General features: G+C 34.4%; 1 protein-coding gene across 3 annotated transcripts in view; it reads right to left on the bottom strand.

Moving 5' to 3' along the window:
* Nucleotides 1-16,366, bottom strand: part of LOC150105258 (uncharacterized) — a 560,407-nt gene that overhangs the window by 314,226 nt on the left and 229,815 nt on the right. For all 3 annotated transcript variants that reach the window (XM_090394016.1, XM_090394015.1, XM_090394017.1), the window contains exon 12: nt 12,857-13,033. In XM_090394016.1, coding sequence (XP_090250142.1) covers nt 12,857-13,033 — 177 coding nt within the window. The remainder of the gene's footprint in view (nt 1-12,856; nt 13,034-16,366) is intronic.

Below are 16,366 nucleotides of genomic sequence, written 5' to 3' on the forward strand. Positions count from 1 at the left end.
ATTCTACACATAAAGCATCGGAGATGTTATAGCACCTGTAGGATATAGTTAAATCTATTTGTGGGTTTAATTGACAGTCGTGGCAATTCCCCAAATGCTAAACAAACAGTTTCAAAGTTTTTACGAGGCAGTGCATTGTTCAGAGATCAATGCACCGCCTCGATCAGACAATAGTCTCTATTAAGCGAACAAAACACATTTATTTTAACTTAAAGAAAATTTACACTAGTATATACTTATAATCCAACTCTTTTCATAATCTTAACATGAATTTCAATTTCTATCCAATAAATATTAAACTTCCCATTTACTGTGAGAGGAGATTCTCATACAATCCTGGCAGTCACTATCCTTACTTATGCTATGCTATCATTACAATTTCAATCTTTGCTATCCACGACATTCTCATTGAGCCTAGTAACATTATGTCCAGTGGACTCACAATCATTCTTTCATACTTAATAATTACCACAAAGATTTCTACTCACAGGTCCTTGACAGTACATATAGTTCTATTAGCAGAAGATCCTTAGCTATTTTTGCAGACTTCTCTGATTCATTCAGCATACTGGAATTCCTCGTACGGTGTTCGACAGGCATCCTTCCGTACTTTACTTGTGGGAGCAGCTGCACATCTTCTCCGAAGGAACTAGGTCACCTCACAGTGTCCTGCATTCGGCGCACAAGTTCCTTTACTTCCTACACATCGCAGAAACTTTCACTTCTTCCCTAGGACTGCCCATTTCGCCATAGGTTACATACTGACAACTCCAAACTAACTTGCGGACTGCAGTTAGATGACAACGAGAGAGAGAGTGCTCACCCTTCAGGCTTCCTATATACCGTTTTCAGGAGTTCTGTGTTTCAGGGTCGGAGATCCCTGAATACCCTGTGATCACTCTGACGTCAGCGGTCTTGACCTTTAACGAAGGCAGGAAACTTCCTTGCTTGAATGACCTTCGGCATTAAAGTTAACTTTTAGGTCCCAGGCATAATCCTTTTTAATCCCTTTTACTTAAGTTAAACTTATTTTAATACCAGGCTATTTTTTTTACGATATCAATTTGATATACATAAAGTGCACAACTTGAATATTTATACTAATTAATAATTTTAAGAACAATTCTGCGTTACTCTTTGTGCCAGATACCCCTATGGGTTTACAATTAGTATGGCAAAGTGTAGTTTTACTATATTTACTCATTTTTACAACCTCTGTGAAAGTCGATGCTTGAAATTTAAAAATTTCTATTGCATCGAATTTTACAATGTGAACCAATGAAGAGACACAATCAATAGCTTGTTGAAGTTGTCTTTCAATTACCCTCATGTTGCAGGAGTGACAGTAAATTGTGAAGTCATTGACATAAAGGTGATTACCTACTGTGAGGGGAAAACTGTTCAATAATTGAGTTTACTTGAATAGTGAAGAGGGACAACACTTAAGACAGAGCCTTGAGGACCCTCCCCCAACTCTTCTTGATAATATAGCCAAGATAATGTTTCCCACTCGGAGCTGGAAGACAACTGACTTATACCAGGAGCCTGGAAACTTTTCACCATAAATATTATGTTGTATAGTAAGAGAAGGAGATCCATAAAAGATGATGGTAGGTGTTTTATCGTCCCTTAATGAATGTCGTCAGAACCGGAAAGTTCTTAATAAAAACAGGAAGTGCCCTGAGAAATCCCTCTTCTTGATATGGCCAAGACAATGCTTTCCCCTCAGCTTTGGAAGACAAAGCTGGATAGAATGTTCTTAATAAAAACAAGAAGGTGCCCCCACAGACCAACATTAAACAGGTCATTTAATATGCCATATCTCTAAGGCTGTGTCATATGCTTTTCCATGTCAAAGAATACTGAAACCACATGTACTCATTTCAGGAAAGTATTCTTATACATGTCACCATTCACCATTTTAGACACCAGTCAACTTGGTCTGTAGTTGACTGGTGTCTAAAAAAAGCTACAATGTTGGAAAGTGTTGGAAAGAAGTTTGTTGCTTTCTAAGTACCAGAGAGGTCTTGTGCTTTATAAGATACAATAATTGTATCTTATAAAGCACAAGAGCAGTGATACAATAAATTTACAATAAAAGAGCAGTGATACAATAATTGTTGGTCTAGGTTGGATTCTTGCTTGGCTTTGGGATAGCAATGACAATCAACTTATGCCAAGAGTCCAGAAATTCTTCCTCTGTAAATATTATGTTGCATAGTAAGAGATGCAGATCCATAGAAGATGATGGCAGGTGTTTTATCATCTCTTAATGGATGTCATCAGGGCCAACTGCATTAGGGTGAGAGAAGTGAAGCACTCTTTTTATTTCCTCCTTAATAAATGGCTGATTGTATGGCTCAATCCTATTGGTACAAAAGCTTAGCCATTGTATCTCTTGTTGTTGTCATTTTTTTTTTAATTAAAAAATCAGGAGGTTAGGAAACTGCTGTGAGAGCAGCAACAATACATCCATTACATTTCAAGATAGACAAACAGTGTGTTCAGTCTACCTTTCATCTTCCAGATTTTTATCCCAGACAGTTTTTGAACTAGTTGATTATTTAATATGTAAAATTTAATCCAGGATTGTTTTTGATTCTGACATCTCACATAACAAGCTTTGGCCTGAGCACGTTTAAATGCTATTAAGTTTGTTGTAGTATGATAGCTATGAAATATATCCCATGATCTATCTTTTATGGCTACTTGGTACTCTTGGTTCCACTAAGTCTTTGAGTGGAAATTGGGATGATGTTTTTGGAAATGCTGCATTGACAACAGAATCTGTGACACACTTTGCGGTTTCATTAATAGGTGTTTGGCTGACTGCTTCAATATTAAATTTTGCAAGATGAGAAAATGTATTGATATGTATGTATGGGCTGGCAATTTGGGATTTAGCCGACCAAATTGTATTCTTATTGGTTAAACCAAAATAAAAAATGATGGTACAACATGACAAAATTTCATGTTGGCTGGGGGATCGCCCGGTTAAACAAGGCCCCCGTTGTTTTCGCCAGGGAACCAGGGCGAACAGTGAAAAGTCAGCTACTGGAACAAATCTGAAAACAAACCCCAACTCAACACACTAGAGTTAAAGATCGGTACTATCAACATAAGAAGCCTGAATGGCAAAGAAATGGAGCTAGCTGAGGAATTAGAGAAGTACCAGATCGACATAATAGGGGTGACTGAAACAAAAAAGACCAAAACTGGTGAGATCTTTCTGAGCAATAAATACAAAATGTTATATTCAGGCAATGACAATCAAGGAAAAGAAGGAGTAGCCATAGTATTCAACACAAAATATGAGGATAATCTTCTTGAATGGCAGTCAGTCTCAAGTAGAGTAATGTGGGCAAATATGAGAATGGGGAACTGGACAATGAGACTTATTTGTGCCTATGGTCCCACAGAAGGTTCTACTAAGGTAGAAGTGGAGGAATTTTTTGAGGCTTTAGAAAAAGCAACTGACACAATGAAAAATGAAAAGTTGGTCCTTGTTGGGGATCTAAATAGCAGAGTAGGAAATGATTGTGAGACATACAAAAATATTTTGGGAAAATTTGGAGAAAAGAGCAAAGCTAATAATAATGGCAAATATCTGTTGGATTTCTGCTCAGGACATGGACTGGTTATTACTAACACCATGTTCCAACATAAAAATGTGCACAAATTCACATGGAGAGAAGAGGCTAGGAATAAGAAAAGTCTCATTGACTATGTTATTGTTGATAGTGATATTTTCTCCCTGGTGCAGGACACAAGAGTGTACAAGGATTTGAAATTGGAAGTGATCACTATTTAGTCTTGAGCAGGATAAAAATTGAATTTCATATTGAAAAGAATAACATGTAAGAAAGTTTTAAAGCGAATAAAAGTTGAGCAGCTCTCAGATGTGAACTGTAGACTAAAATACACAAAGATTATTGAAAAGAAAATGAAAGAGTTTGAGAACAGGAATCAAACCTTGGAGATTCAGAGGGAGGACTTTGGCAAGAATATAGAAAATAAATATCAAGAAGGTGGAAAAATATTCTGGAGGTTGTTGAAGAAGCTTAAAAATGGATGAAAGAGTGCTGTAAAAGAAATTAGAGATGATAAAGGTGACATGAAAACAGGAGAAAAAGATATCCTTGAAGTATGGAGTAATTACTTTGAAAAACTGCTAAATGAAACAAGCAGTGATGACAGCACAGTGATAAAAAACACTGACCAGGCATGCAGTCAGGAATACATATCCATACTTGAAGTAGAAAAAGCCATCAAAGGCTTGAAATGTGGAAAGGCAGCAGGAGTAGATGATATTCGACCAGAAATGCTGAAGTATGGTGGTATAAGAGTCTTACAGTGGCTGCACTGCATAGTTCAGAAAGCCTGGACAGAGGGACGAATTCCCGATGGAGTAGAGCCCTCATAGTACCCATATATAAAAAGGGAAATAAAACTGAATGTGAGAATTACAGAGGTATTTCCCTACTGAGTGTTCCTGGCAAGATCTATGCAAGTATACTTGAGAAACGGTTGAGAGGAATTGTGGAGGAGAAGCTTGGTGAAGAACAAGCTGGATTCAGGCCAAATAGAGGCTGTCAGGATCAGATCTTCACTTTACGACAAATAGTCGAGAAAGCATGGGAATATAACAAAGATCTGTATTTAAGTTTTGTCGATTTGGAAAAGGCAAGGATAAAAAAATCAGAACTCCCTGGTGGACACAGGAAGTTAAAGAGGCAGTGAAGTTAATGAGGGTATGACAAGGTGCCAAGAGAGAAGCTATTCAATACGCTGCAGTTATATGGTGTCAATGGGGCATTATATCAAGCAATACTTAGTCTTTATTTGAGTTGTAAGTCAGCAGTTAGAATTGAAGGAAGCACAGGAAGATGGTTTAATGTTAAATCTGGTGTGAGACAAGGATGTACATTATCCCCTCTGTTATTCATTATCTATATGGATCACATTATGAAGGAATGTGGTATTAAACCTGATATCAAAATTGGAGATGTTAATGTCAGCTCTTTGCTTTTTGCGGATGATGTTATACTTCTAAATAAATCCGCTGCAAGTCTGCAGGATTCTCTGACTAAATTGAATAGCTGTTGTAATAGATATGGTATGAAGGTCAGCAATAAAAAGACAAAGACAATGAAAATAGGCAGAATCATTGAAAATGTCAACTGTGTTGTGAATGGAGAACCTGTGGAACAAGTAAAACATTTCAGCTACTTAGGCATGATTTTTACTGAAGATGGTAAATTAAATATAGAAATAGACAACAGAATCAACAAAGCTGGTATGGTGGGAAGTCAATTGAATAAATTCATATGGAATAAGAGAGAAATTAGTCGGAACACTAAATTAGCTGTATACAAGACAGTGTTCAAACCAGTTTTAACTTATGGATCTGAGAGCTGGGTCAGAAGTAAAACACTTGACCAAAGACTAGAGACCACAGATATGAGAGTCCTGAGAAAGATTAGAGGCGTGAACAGATGGCATCAATGGCAATATCATATTAAAAATGAGGATATTAGGAAAGAACTTGACATTGTCAGCATCCAGGAATGCGTTAGCAGAGCTAATCTCAGGTGGTATGGTCACTTAAATAGAATGGGAGAGGAAAGATTAGTAAAACAAGTGTTCTCTGCCAGGTTGGCAGGAAAATGACCCAGAGGAAGACCAAGATATAGGTGGACTGATACGGTACAAAGTGCCTTAGACGATAGAAATATAAGATCTGATAATGTTGGAGTCTTGACAAGTAACAGACTGATTTGGAGGAAAATTGTAGATAGGAAGTTAGTAATGATGTAATTTTTTCATGTAGTACTGTCATATCCTGTACACCCCTTGAGTACATGGCAGGAATTTGATGATGATGATGAAAATGTATTCCAGTCAGCTTAGTCCATTTACCACATGGGCATCCTTGTAAGAGAATATGTTTCCTGTGAAGACATATTGCTGAAGAGGAAAACGATCACTTCCATATATGTTTTCATCAACATCCCATGTGAGCAGATTGTAAGATTAACTGCCAAATAAAAGTGGGTAGACATGTGGAAGAAGGTATTTGCTCCATTATTAATAAGGGAGAGGTCATGGGAGTTGAGCATTTGCTGAATGATGCGATCTCGTCCATTCGTGTTGGGGCTACCCCACAAAGCGTTATGTCTATTAAAGTCACCCATTGAGGCAGTTGCATTTAATTCAGAACCTGGCGGTAAATATAAATTGAACACGTTGCAATTAGAAACCCCTCAAAAAGGCAAACTGCTACTGTTAATGAGCAGTATTAAGCTGAACATGATGGAATTGAGTATGACTGCCAATGAGAATAGCTAATCCACCATGTGCAGGATTATCTCCAGTTCTGTCCTTGCATATCATCATCATCATACGTATCAAGGATTTAGGCCTAGTATGGCCTGTTCTGGCCTTAGAAGTCATTGTTGAATCATTTAAGAGGACGTCCTGGTTTTCTTTTTCCTAATGGCTTGTACTTTAAGGCTTGTTTTGGTAATCTTTCTGTTTTCATTCTTTGAACGTGTTCCATCCATCTATGTTTATATTTTTTAATTTTTTCAATTACTGGTTCTTGGTTTAATTCTTTCATAATATCTTCGTTTCTTTTGTGATCAAATAGGGTATACTTTGCAGTTTTTCTCATAAACTTCATTTCTGCTGTTGTTAATCTTTGTTTGTCTTTTTGTTTTATTGTCCAGATTTCGCTTCCATACATTAAGACCGGTAGGGCTAATGTATTGTATACTTTTAGCCTGGTTTGTTTTTGAACTAGGTTTGTTTTAAATATAGAGTTAATTACTCCTGTTATTTTTAAATATTTTGCAATTTTTATGTTTATATCTTTTTCATAAGTGATCATACATCCTAGGTAGTTAAATGAATTCACCTGTTCTAAGATCTTGTTATCTAATACTATTTTAGTTCTTGCTGGATCTTGTCCTTGAAAGGCCATAGTTTTTGATTTTTCCGTTGATATTATCATACCATAATCTTTGGATATCTCATTTAGATTTAAAATAGCTTTCTGTAAGTTATCTTCAGAATTTGAAATTATTATTTGGTCGTCTGCAAAGAGGAGAGTGTTTAAGTTAACTGTAGGTGAAAGTTTAATTCCTTGATGTAAATTTTTACTCCATTTTATTATTATTTCATTTAAGTAGATATTAAAAAGAGTTGCTGAGAGGGGACATCCCTGTCGGACCCCTTGGTTTATCTCTCTTGTATATGATAGCTCATGATTTAATCTTATTTGTATTTGATTATTTTCATATATACTTGTGACAGCTTTTAGGATATTATTTGGTATTTGTCTTTCTTTTAATATGTTAAATAATATGTTTCTTTTAACTTTGTCAAATGCTTTTTCAAAGTCAATAAATGCAATATGTGTTTCTAAATTATATTCTCTTCTTTTCTCTATTATTAATTTTAGGCAGAAGGCTGGGTCTATACATGATCATCCTTTTCTAAATCCATTTTGTACCTCTAGAATAAAGTTTTCGGAATATTTCATTAGTTTGTTATTTAAGATTCTGCTGTATATTTTGTATCATGAATTTAGTATACTGATACCTCTATAGTTTTTAGGGTCATCTCTATTACCTTTCTTAAAGGTAGGAATCACAATTGCTTTTTTCCATTCTATTGGGGGGATACCAGTTGAGTAAATTTTATTTAAAAATAATAAGAGTCTTCCTTTGAATCTTGTTCCTGCGTATTTATATAGTTCTGAACCTAGCTTATCTTCTCCAGGTGATTTTCCATTTCTTGTTTCTTTCAGGCTGATTTCTAATTCTTCTTCAGTTATTTCCTTTTCATTTTCGTTAAGTGTTTGCCAGTTGTCTTTTTTAAAATATTTGTCTGTCCATAGTTCTGTGTAGTAATTTAGAAATTATTCTAATTTCAATTCAGTGTTTAATTTTATGTTTTCTTTGGTATCTGCATTTAGGTGTTTCAAAATCTTATATACATTGGGTCTTATTTTATATAAATCATGTTCTAAATTAGAAACAAATTTATTCCATCATTCTCTGTCTTTTTCTGACTTCTCTTTTAGCTATGGCTCTTATTCTTTTATATTCTATTTCATCTTCTAATCTTTTACTGCTTAACCATTTGTGATAGGCTTCTTTTTTCTTTTTGATTATTTCTTTGATTGTATCATCCCAGATCTTCAGTTTTTTTCTTTTATTGAATTTTTTGGTCTTTCCTAAGCTTTCATTTGCTGCTGCATTTAGTATCGTTTTTATATTAAGCCATTCTATTTCTATTTCTTCATTTTGTTTTATTTTATCTAGATACTGGTTAATTCTTTGTTCATATAGCCATTGTACATTTGTGTCATTCAATAGTCTAGTTTTATAAACAAATGTTTCAATTTTTCTTTCTGTTCTTGTTACTTGTAGCCATTTAGGTGGTAATCTTAATTTTATTTTAACAAGGAAGTGGTCACTGCTTATTTCATATCCTCTGTGAACTCTAACATCTAGTGAAAATTTTGATGTCTTTTCATTTAATATGAAGTAATCTAATATTGATTTCCATTCTCTTGCTGCCCAAGTATATTTATGTATGTCTTTATGTTTATAGAAGGAATTCATTATTTTTAGGTTATTATAAACTACAAAGTCAATCAATTTTTTACCATTTCTGTTTAGAGTGTGTTCTCCATGTATTCCTATATTATTATTAATTTTCGTGTTTCCAGTTCTTGCATTTAAGTCTCCCGCTAAAATTATGTAATGATTTTTATTTATTTTATTATATATGTTTTGTAGCTGATTATAAAAATCAATATTATCCTGTTCTCTTCCTTCTTCTGGGGCATATAAACCAATTATTGTTAAATAGCCTCTATCTATTTTTATTCTAGCTTCTATTATTCTTTCATTCCATAATTTATAATGTTTTAACTGTTTTGAAAGGGAGTTATGAATCCAAATCATGACTCCTGCTTGTGCTCTTTGGTCTCTGTCAACTCCACTGTATATCACATTAAAATTTTCAGTTCTCATAGTTCCTTTTAATTTCTTTTTTGTTTCAGTGATTACTGCTATCTTAAAATTTCTTTCATTTAATAACTGGTCTAATTCTATTTCTTTATATGCTATTCCTCTTACATTCCAGTTTGCTATGTGTATTATATTTTGTCGTTTCCATTTTCGTTTTCCCTTTTCCATTCCAGGGTCGTTTCCCATAGATTCAATCCGATTATCTTTTTCTGTCAGCTTACAAGTATGGTTATGTTCTCCATGTCAGGGGACTAGCCTGACGATGGAATAGTTCAGTGGTAGGGCTGCTACCTTAAGGCTTCTGAACTCGCCTTCTTCCGAATTTAAACCCATAGGAGGAATAGGGTATATTGAAGGGGAAAGGGTAGATTATAGAAGAAATATAGTAAGGTTTATAGAGAGGACATAGTTGTAAGGCCAGAAATGAAAAGACCCCATGGCCCTCAAGTACTCTAATAGCACAAGGGTCATAAAGTAAGAAGAGTTGGCTGATAAGGCCTTATAGGAAAGATTAAAGTAAGTGGGTCTTCCTCAAAGTAGAAGAAGGAGAGGATAGATCCAGCTAGGGGTCCATGGGAGTGCCGCTTCCCTTACAATCAAGATGATTGCCCCCATATGGCCCTGTTGGTCCACGAGTCCTTATTCAGTATATTCGGACCACCCCACCATATATATATATATATATATATATATATATATATATACACACACACGAACGCGCATGTACACACACACACACGGTGGGCTCCCCTATCCGCCACCCAGGGGACGCGCTCTCTAGGGGTTACAGGGTCCCCTGAGAGGTCCTTGCATATAACAGTGGTATTCCTGAAGGTAGGATCCTATGTTTCCTGCAGACAGAACCAAAGAGGTTTGTGTTTCTGTAGCAGGTGGTTGATATCATTGATATTCTAGTGAAACCCACAAGAGTTCTCTGTAAAAATTTTCCTATTCTGGCTTCGTAGACTTGTCTGATTTCCAGAAAGTTGAAAACTTACTCTTGTCAGGTTTATATTTTTCATTAAATTTTGGTAAGTATGGATGACCAGTACCCATCTCTTCCTCTGGAAACGTATCCAATACATTATCAGAAGTGTCAGGATCGGAATATTCTCTTTCAGTGGATACTGAAGTATCCATTTTACTAGGGAAAGGTCTGGTGGTTCATCCTTAAGTGATAACTTTGCCATCATTTTTTTTTTCACAAGTGGGTTCTCGTCAAATCGAGCTATTTTCGGAGTGAGACCATATATATCATGCGATTGATGTGTTCAACAGAAAAACATTCACAATCATAAAGTTCAGATATGGTGAAAGCATCAAATTGACATTTTTTTTTTAAACTTTTACTCCCTCAGCATAACAGGATCTCAAAGCAGGTGTGGTGGTAGATAACTTTCTTTTTGCATCCTGATATGATATTTAGTGTTTGCTAGCAATACAAAACAGGGAAGGGCAATATTTGATAAAGGTGATATCCTAGGATGATTTAAATAAATTAGCAGTGTGAGCAAAGGACAATGGCTGTCAATTTAATGTAGAAAAATGCAAGGGTATGAAAAGATTACATAATTTGAATCATACTGATGGTGCTAGATTAAAGGAAATTGACAAAGCTAAGGATCTGGGGGTAATTATGGATAGAGATTTGAAGTTCTGATGACATATTGCAAGAGTTAGCAAAAAAAAGCTCAAAGGATTACATGGATGTTGAGCACATTGACAAGTAAAGCTATGGAGTTCTTTATATGGCTTTATAAGGTTATGATTCAGCACATCTTGACTACAATGCACAGATTTGGTCACTTGGGTTTCTTGGTGATCAGCAAGTAGTGGAGAGGATTCAGAGATGAGTGACAGAGCTGGCGACAGATTTGTGGTATGCTCCCTGTGAGGACAGATTGAAGGCATGTGGGTTGCAGAATTTAGTTGAGAGGCAAAGGAGAGGGGAACATGATAAAAATTTATACGTTACTAAAGGGATTCTATGAGACTGACTGAAAGATTTCTTTCTATGAAAGAAATCTTTCAATACATGAGGAGCAGGAGGAGAACAAGTAGTCACCCCTGGAGGTTGTGTATGAGTATGATTAGTAAGGGTGTGCAGATGGTTCATTGATTGTAAAGTGGTGAATAAGTGGAACAGACTGAAAGAGGTAGTTTTGAGTGTCTGAAAAGTGAACAAATTGTATTGTGTAAATAATGGTTAGTGTGGGTCTCCCATCTGGGTATCTCCATGGAGTCTTTTGACTCTATGAAGATACCCATTTAATAATAATTATACAGTTAACTCACTGGAATACTCCCTTGATTATCTAACATATCACACTACAGAGCAAGTTCCCTTATGGTCTTTTACATCCAAACTATTAGTAGAGAAGCAAAATGATTTGTATTTTTGCTTTTCATTTTATTATCACACTGCTGGAGTCAACAGACAGTGTGGGAGATTCATTCAATTGACAACATATCTAATAATAATAATATTTATCATAATGAATCTTAAAATCCTTAACACTTCCTGAATTAACAACATTATTCTAGTAATCATGTTATACTTTTGTTTTAGTAGTAATCGTGTTGCAATTATTGTGTAAAACTTCACAAAATTTAGGGAAAGAAATTAGGTTGTTTACATAGATGAAGATCATGTTTTAGGTGGAAGATGAATTTCACCATCCAGTGAGAGACCAATGTGCTATTTACTGGAGGCCTGAAGTGGTTTGAAAAAGTTCCCTGCTTAGAGCAGGGATGCCGGACTATGTTAAAATGAATTAAAAACAAAAAATATATAACATTTATAAAAACGGGGGGGGGGGGATCCTTAACACACCCATAGTACAAAATGTATTAAATGTTTGTAAATAACTCTTAGCAGGTGGAAGTAACCATCCACAAAAAAGTTTGCCTATTCTGACTGTATTATAACTTATGTTGTATTTATTTTTCTTGGCTGTTTTCTCAATATTGTTGTTTTATTTTTTTGAACAGTGTTTTATGTTATGTATTGTCTAATGCTTTATTTTTTTCCCTTTTCAGTGTTTTCCTTGAAATTTTTTTGTTTTCTTTTGTGCATAACATTTTGTTGTTGGCTTAGTGTGGTTTCACATCTGAGACGAGCAGGTCACATGGTTTTTTAGGATTGTCAGTTAATAGAGAGAAGCTTGTCTCTAACTTTTACAGGTATTACGATAGTCACTTCCAGGCAATGACATAGATGTTACTTCCATTAGGAATTTTATGACACTCACTTTCCAAAGTTTACCCCTATGGACATAAAGATGTTTCACATTAAAAAAAAATCAAGAGTTGCTAGAGAACCCATAGGATGGAAATCAGAAATCAAAGGGGAAAATAAATGAACTAGCTATTAAGATAAACTATTTAAAAATAGAACTAAACAAACTAAATAATAGAACTAACAAAATAAGTACAAGAACAAACACTAAAAGTCAGCAGAATATCTGGATATCTCAACAGCCTCATCCAGAAGAATAAGAATGTAAGTGAAGAAACAAAATCAAGAATCTACACAAGGCATTGTCAAATCAATACTAACATATGCAACAGAAATACTTGCAGCAACTACAAAATTAGATTAATGAAACCAATGAGATGAAAACATTAAATATGGTATATATGTGTACCATTTATAAGTTTATTTTGGTATATCACATAATCTGAAAAATTTTATAATCTGATAGTTCAGAACAGTTAGTTGCAAGAGCACTAAATTAAAGTGTAGCTGTTAACTCTATCACAAAAAATTTAAATAAATTCTGAAAATGTAAATAAAAATATAAAAAAGTACATACTTTTTTTAGATCATTTATTATTCCAAGACGTTCATCTCGTTCACATTCCAAATTACAGATAGTAGTTTTATGCAGTTCTTTCTCCTCCTGAATGGATAAAAGCTCTTGTTCCTTTTGACTAAGTAAAGAACTCATTTCCATTTGCTTCACTTCAAAAAGGTGACTCCATTCTTCATCCTAAAAGGAATATTCCCACATAATCTGATTTATTAAAACTGCTTTTGTTAATCAACTTAATTCCAATTCAATTCTTTTCTCCCAAATTAAAGCAATCATAAAAATCACTGTTTTTTGCATTTCTTATTGAAATTCTACATACCTTAAAATTTATATTAGGAAAACAAATAAAATGCACATTTACAAGAGGATAGGTGGGGAGGGGGAGGGGAGTCAAAGGACTTTCGTGCTTTTGTTTCAATTCCTTTACTTTGATCCTTCTGGTGTCTTGTAGGAGTAAGGTGGTTATTATTTGATTATATAAGGCCTTGATTAGACCACATGTGGACTATACACAGATTTAGTCATCTGGATAACAAAAAGATGAAGAGATATTGAAAAAGATTCAGAGGCAACTGACTAAGGTGGTTTCTCATCTCTGGAATGTTGAATATGAAGAAAGGTTGAGAAAATGCAATCGGCAGCGTCTCTAAAGAATAGAATGGGGGGGGGGGGGGGTATGACAGAGCATAAAAGTTCATAAGAGGTAATTTTTTGTGGGTACCTAGTACAAACAAGTGTGTAAGAAGCAAGATTTTTGCATGGAGAGGGTTAATGTTTGGAAAGTACTGCCTAAATGTGGTGACTGCAGATAATGAGAATGTATTTAAAGCATGGTGTGTGTGTGTGAGAGAGAGAGAACAGGACTTCTCACAATGAGTCTGATTCCATAAAGGAATGAAGATAATAATTATATTAAATTCCATAATCTGGAACAATCTAGATTGGCAGACCATGCCATCACCAATGAACATCAAGTCCTTTGGAATGAGATGAAGGTCCTTTACAAAAATAGTTTTCTTTCTTAGTATGTTTATACAAAGAAATTTGTGGAACCTTGCTTCACTAACCAAATCAGAATACTTTATATTCTGATTTCATTAGTGAAGTTATATATTTTTTTCTCCACATATCCTGCCACATACAGAAACTTTTTTTCAGAGATTCAATAATGTATGTCTTGTTTTAAAATTATATATTTAAAACTTTAATGTATTTTAAACCATGCCACTCTTATTTGCATTGTTGAGTCTTGTAACTGTCTCTTCTGCCTGTTTAATTTAATATTCACAAGGATGCTCTTGATACTGGTGCAAAATGACCACATAAGTTATTCAGTTGTGATTTAGTTATTTTTATCCAGGTTTTTTTTTTCCTCATTTTAATGAAAATATTGAGGAATTATTATTTTTTTTTTTTTTTATCAAATGCTTATGTTAAAATAAGTTTAAATTTTCATAATTTTTTTTTCTCGAATCACATTTATTTCAATAAATGTGATTTGAAATTTTTTTCCCTTCTCTCTCTCTCTCTCTCTCTCTGATTATTTTTTTTTTTCAATCTACTATATGTTATTACATGTTGTTATGCTCACAGTTTTAGATACATTGTCCTGCACTCACAAAAAGCAAATGATGTTCAACTAAATACTTGCTTTATACTTGCTTTCAGATTTTGATATCCCACCACTTTTTTTTTTATTTATTTTATATATCATAAATTTATATACAACAATACAAGATTTCAGTCTTTCATTTTCAGTTTAAAAATGCAACATGTTGTTAGCCTAGATGTCCCACTGCAGGGCAAAGGCCTCCCCCAATCTCTCCAACCCTGGGCCTCTCCTTGTGACACGAGCCATATTTTGATGTCATCTCTCCATCTTTCTCTGTCTTCCAGGTTTTCTGACTCCTCTCGGCAGCCACCCTATTGCTCTCTTTTACCAACTATTATCTTGATATCTTGCCAAGTGGCTTGCCCAATCCCATTTTGATTTCCTAGCTCTCCAAATGACTTCTTATTTTTGTTAGGAGTCTCTTTAGTCCTTGTTCTAATCTGGATACTCTGAGTAAACTCCTCTACATTGCTCTTTGGCAAGCTTGGAGAATTTTTTTTGTCTATGTAGTGGTTAGTGTCCAAGTCTGGAAACCATAAGTCAAAGTTAGCAGGAAAATCATATCTAATAATTTTTTTACACAAATTGGAACGTCCCCTTTCATCCAATGCTTCATTCCCAAGTAGCTCTTCCAAACACTGTCAATTCTACACTGCATTTCAAGATCAACACGATTTGACCTTGAAATCGTTTGCCAACCAATATTTAAAAAGTTCTGCAGGCACTTCACCTGGTCCTGGACACTCATTTCATTTTATTTCATGGATAGCAGTTTTTATTTATATTTCTGTTATGGATAGAACACTGACATTTTTCACATGTCTACTGTTTGTTGAATTTGATCCCATTATACAGATTATATAAAGATCATCATATTGATCATCATCAAATTCCTGACATGTACACTCACGGGACGTACAGGATATGATAGTACTACATGAAAAATTTACATCATTACTAACTTCCTATCTACAGTTTTCCTACAAATCAATCTGTCAAGACTCCAACATTATCAGATCTTATATTTCTATCTTCTAAGACACTTTTTACTGTATGAATCCACCTATATCTTAGTCCTCCTCCTCTGGGTCTTTTTTTCCTGCCAACATGGCAGAGAACACTTGTTTTGCTAATCTTTCCTCTCCCATTCTCACCTGAAATTAGCTCTGCTAACGCATTCCTGGATGCTGACAATGTGAAGTTCTTTCCTAACATCCTCGTTTTTAATATGATATTGCCATTAATGCCATCTGTTCACACCCCTAATCTTTCTCAGGACTCTCATATCTGCAGTCTCTAATCTTTAGTCAAGTGTTTTACTTCTAACCAAGCTCTCAGATCCATAAGTTAAAATTGGTTTTAATTGTATAAAGGTCTTTGTAGAAATCATTGGCAATGCCTTATATTTCTTTTCTATTGTTTGTTATGTTTCCATTTTTATCTATAAAAGACAGGCAATCCATTTTTTGTCTTTGGGAAGGCCATTTTCAGCAAAGTTCTATTTTCTATTGTTTTGGATATTGAATTTTCTCAGATTATTTCAAATTTCTCTTTTGACAACTTTGTCAAATTCTACAAATTTTAATCTTATCTCTCAATGATTATAATCTATTTTTATCTTTAGTATTTCTCTTTCATCTATTAATATCTTAATTTTTTTAGAGATCTTACAGTCTTCCTGTCAGTAGAATTATTTAGAGGTTCAATTGAAGACAATAACAGTTTCAATAGAGTTGCAAAGATATTGAAACTGATTAAACATCAGTTTGACTGTCAGATTTTGAAAACAATCACTTTTGTTATATTTCCTTTGTATTTTTTCTTTTTGTTGGTCTATTACATTAACATTTGACTTTTCACTTAATCCTGTTTTTCTGTTTTGATAATTGAGATCATTC

Source organism: Typopeltis vanoorti, chromosome 6, assembly GCF_054136105.1.
Source record: "Typopeltis vanoorti isolate ZY-2024b chromosome 6, IOZ_Tvanoo_1.0, whole genome shotgun sequence".
NCBI classification, from domain to species: domain Eukaryota; kingdom Metazoa; phylum Arthropoda; class Arachnida; order Uropygi; family Thelyphonidae; genus Typopeltis; species Typopeltis vanoorti.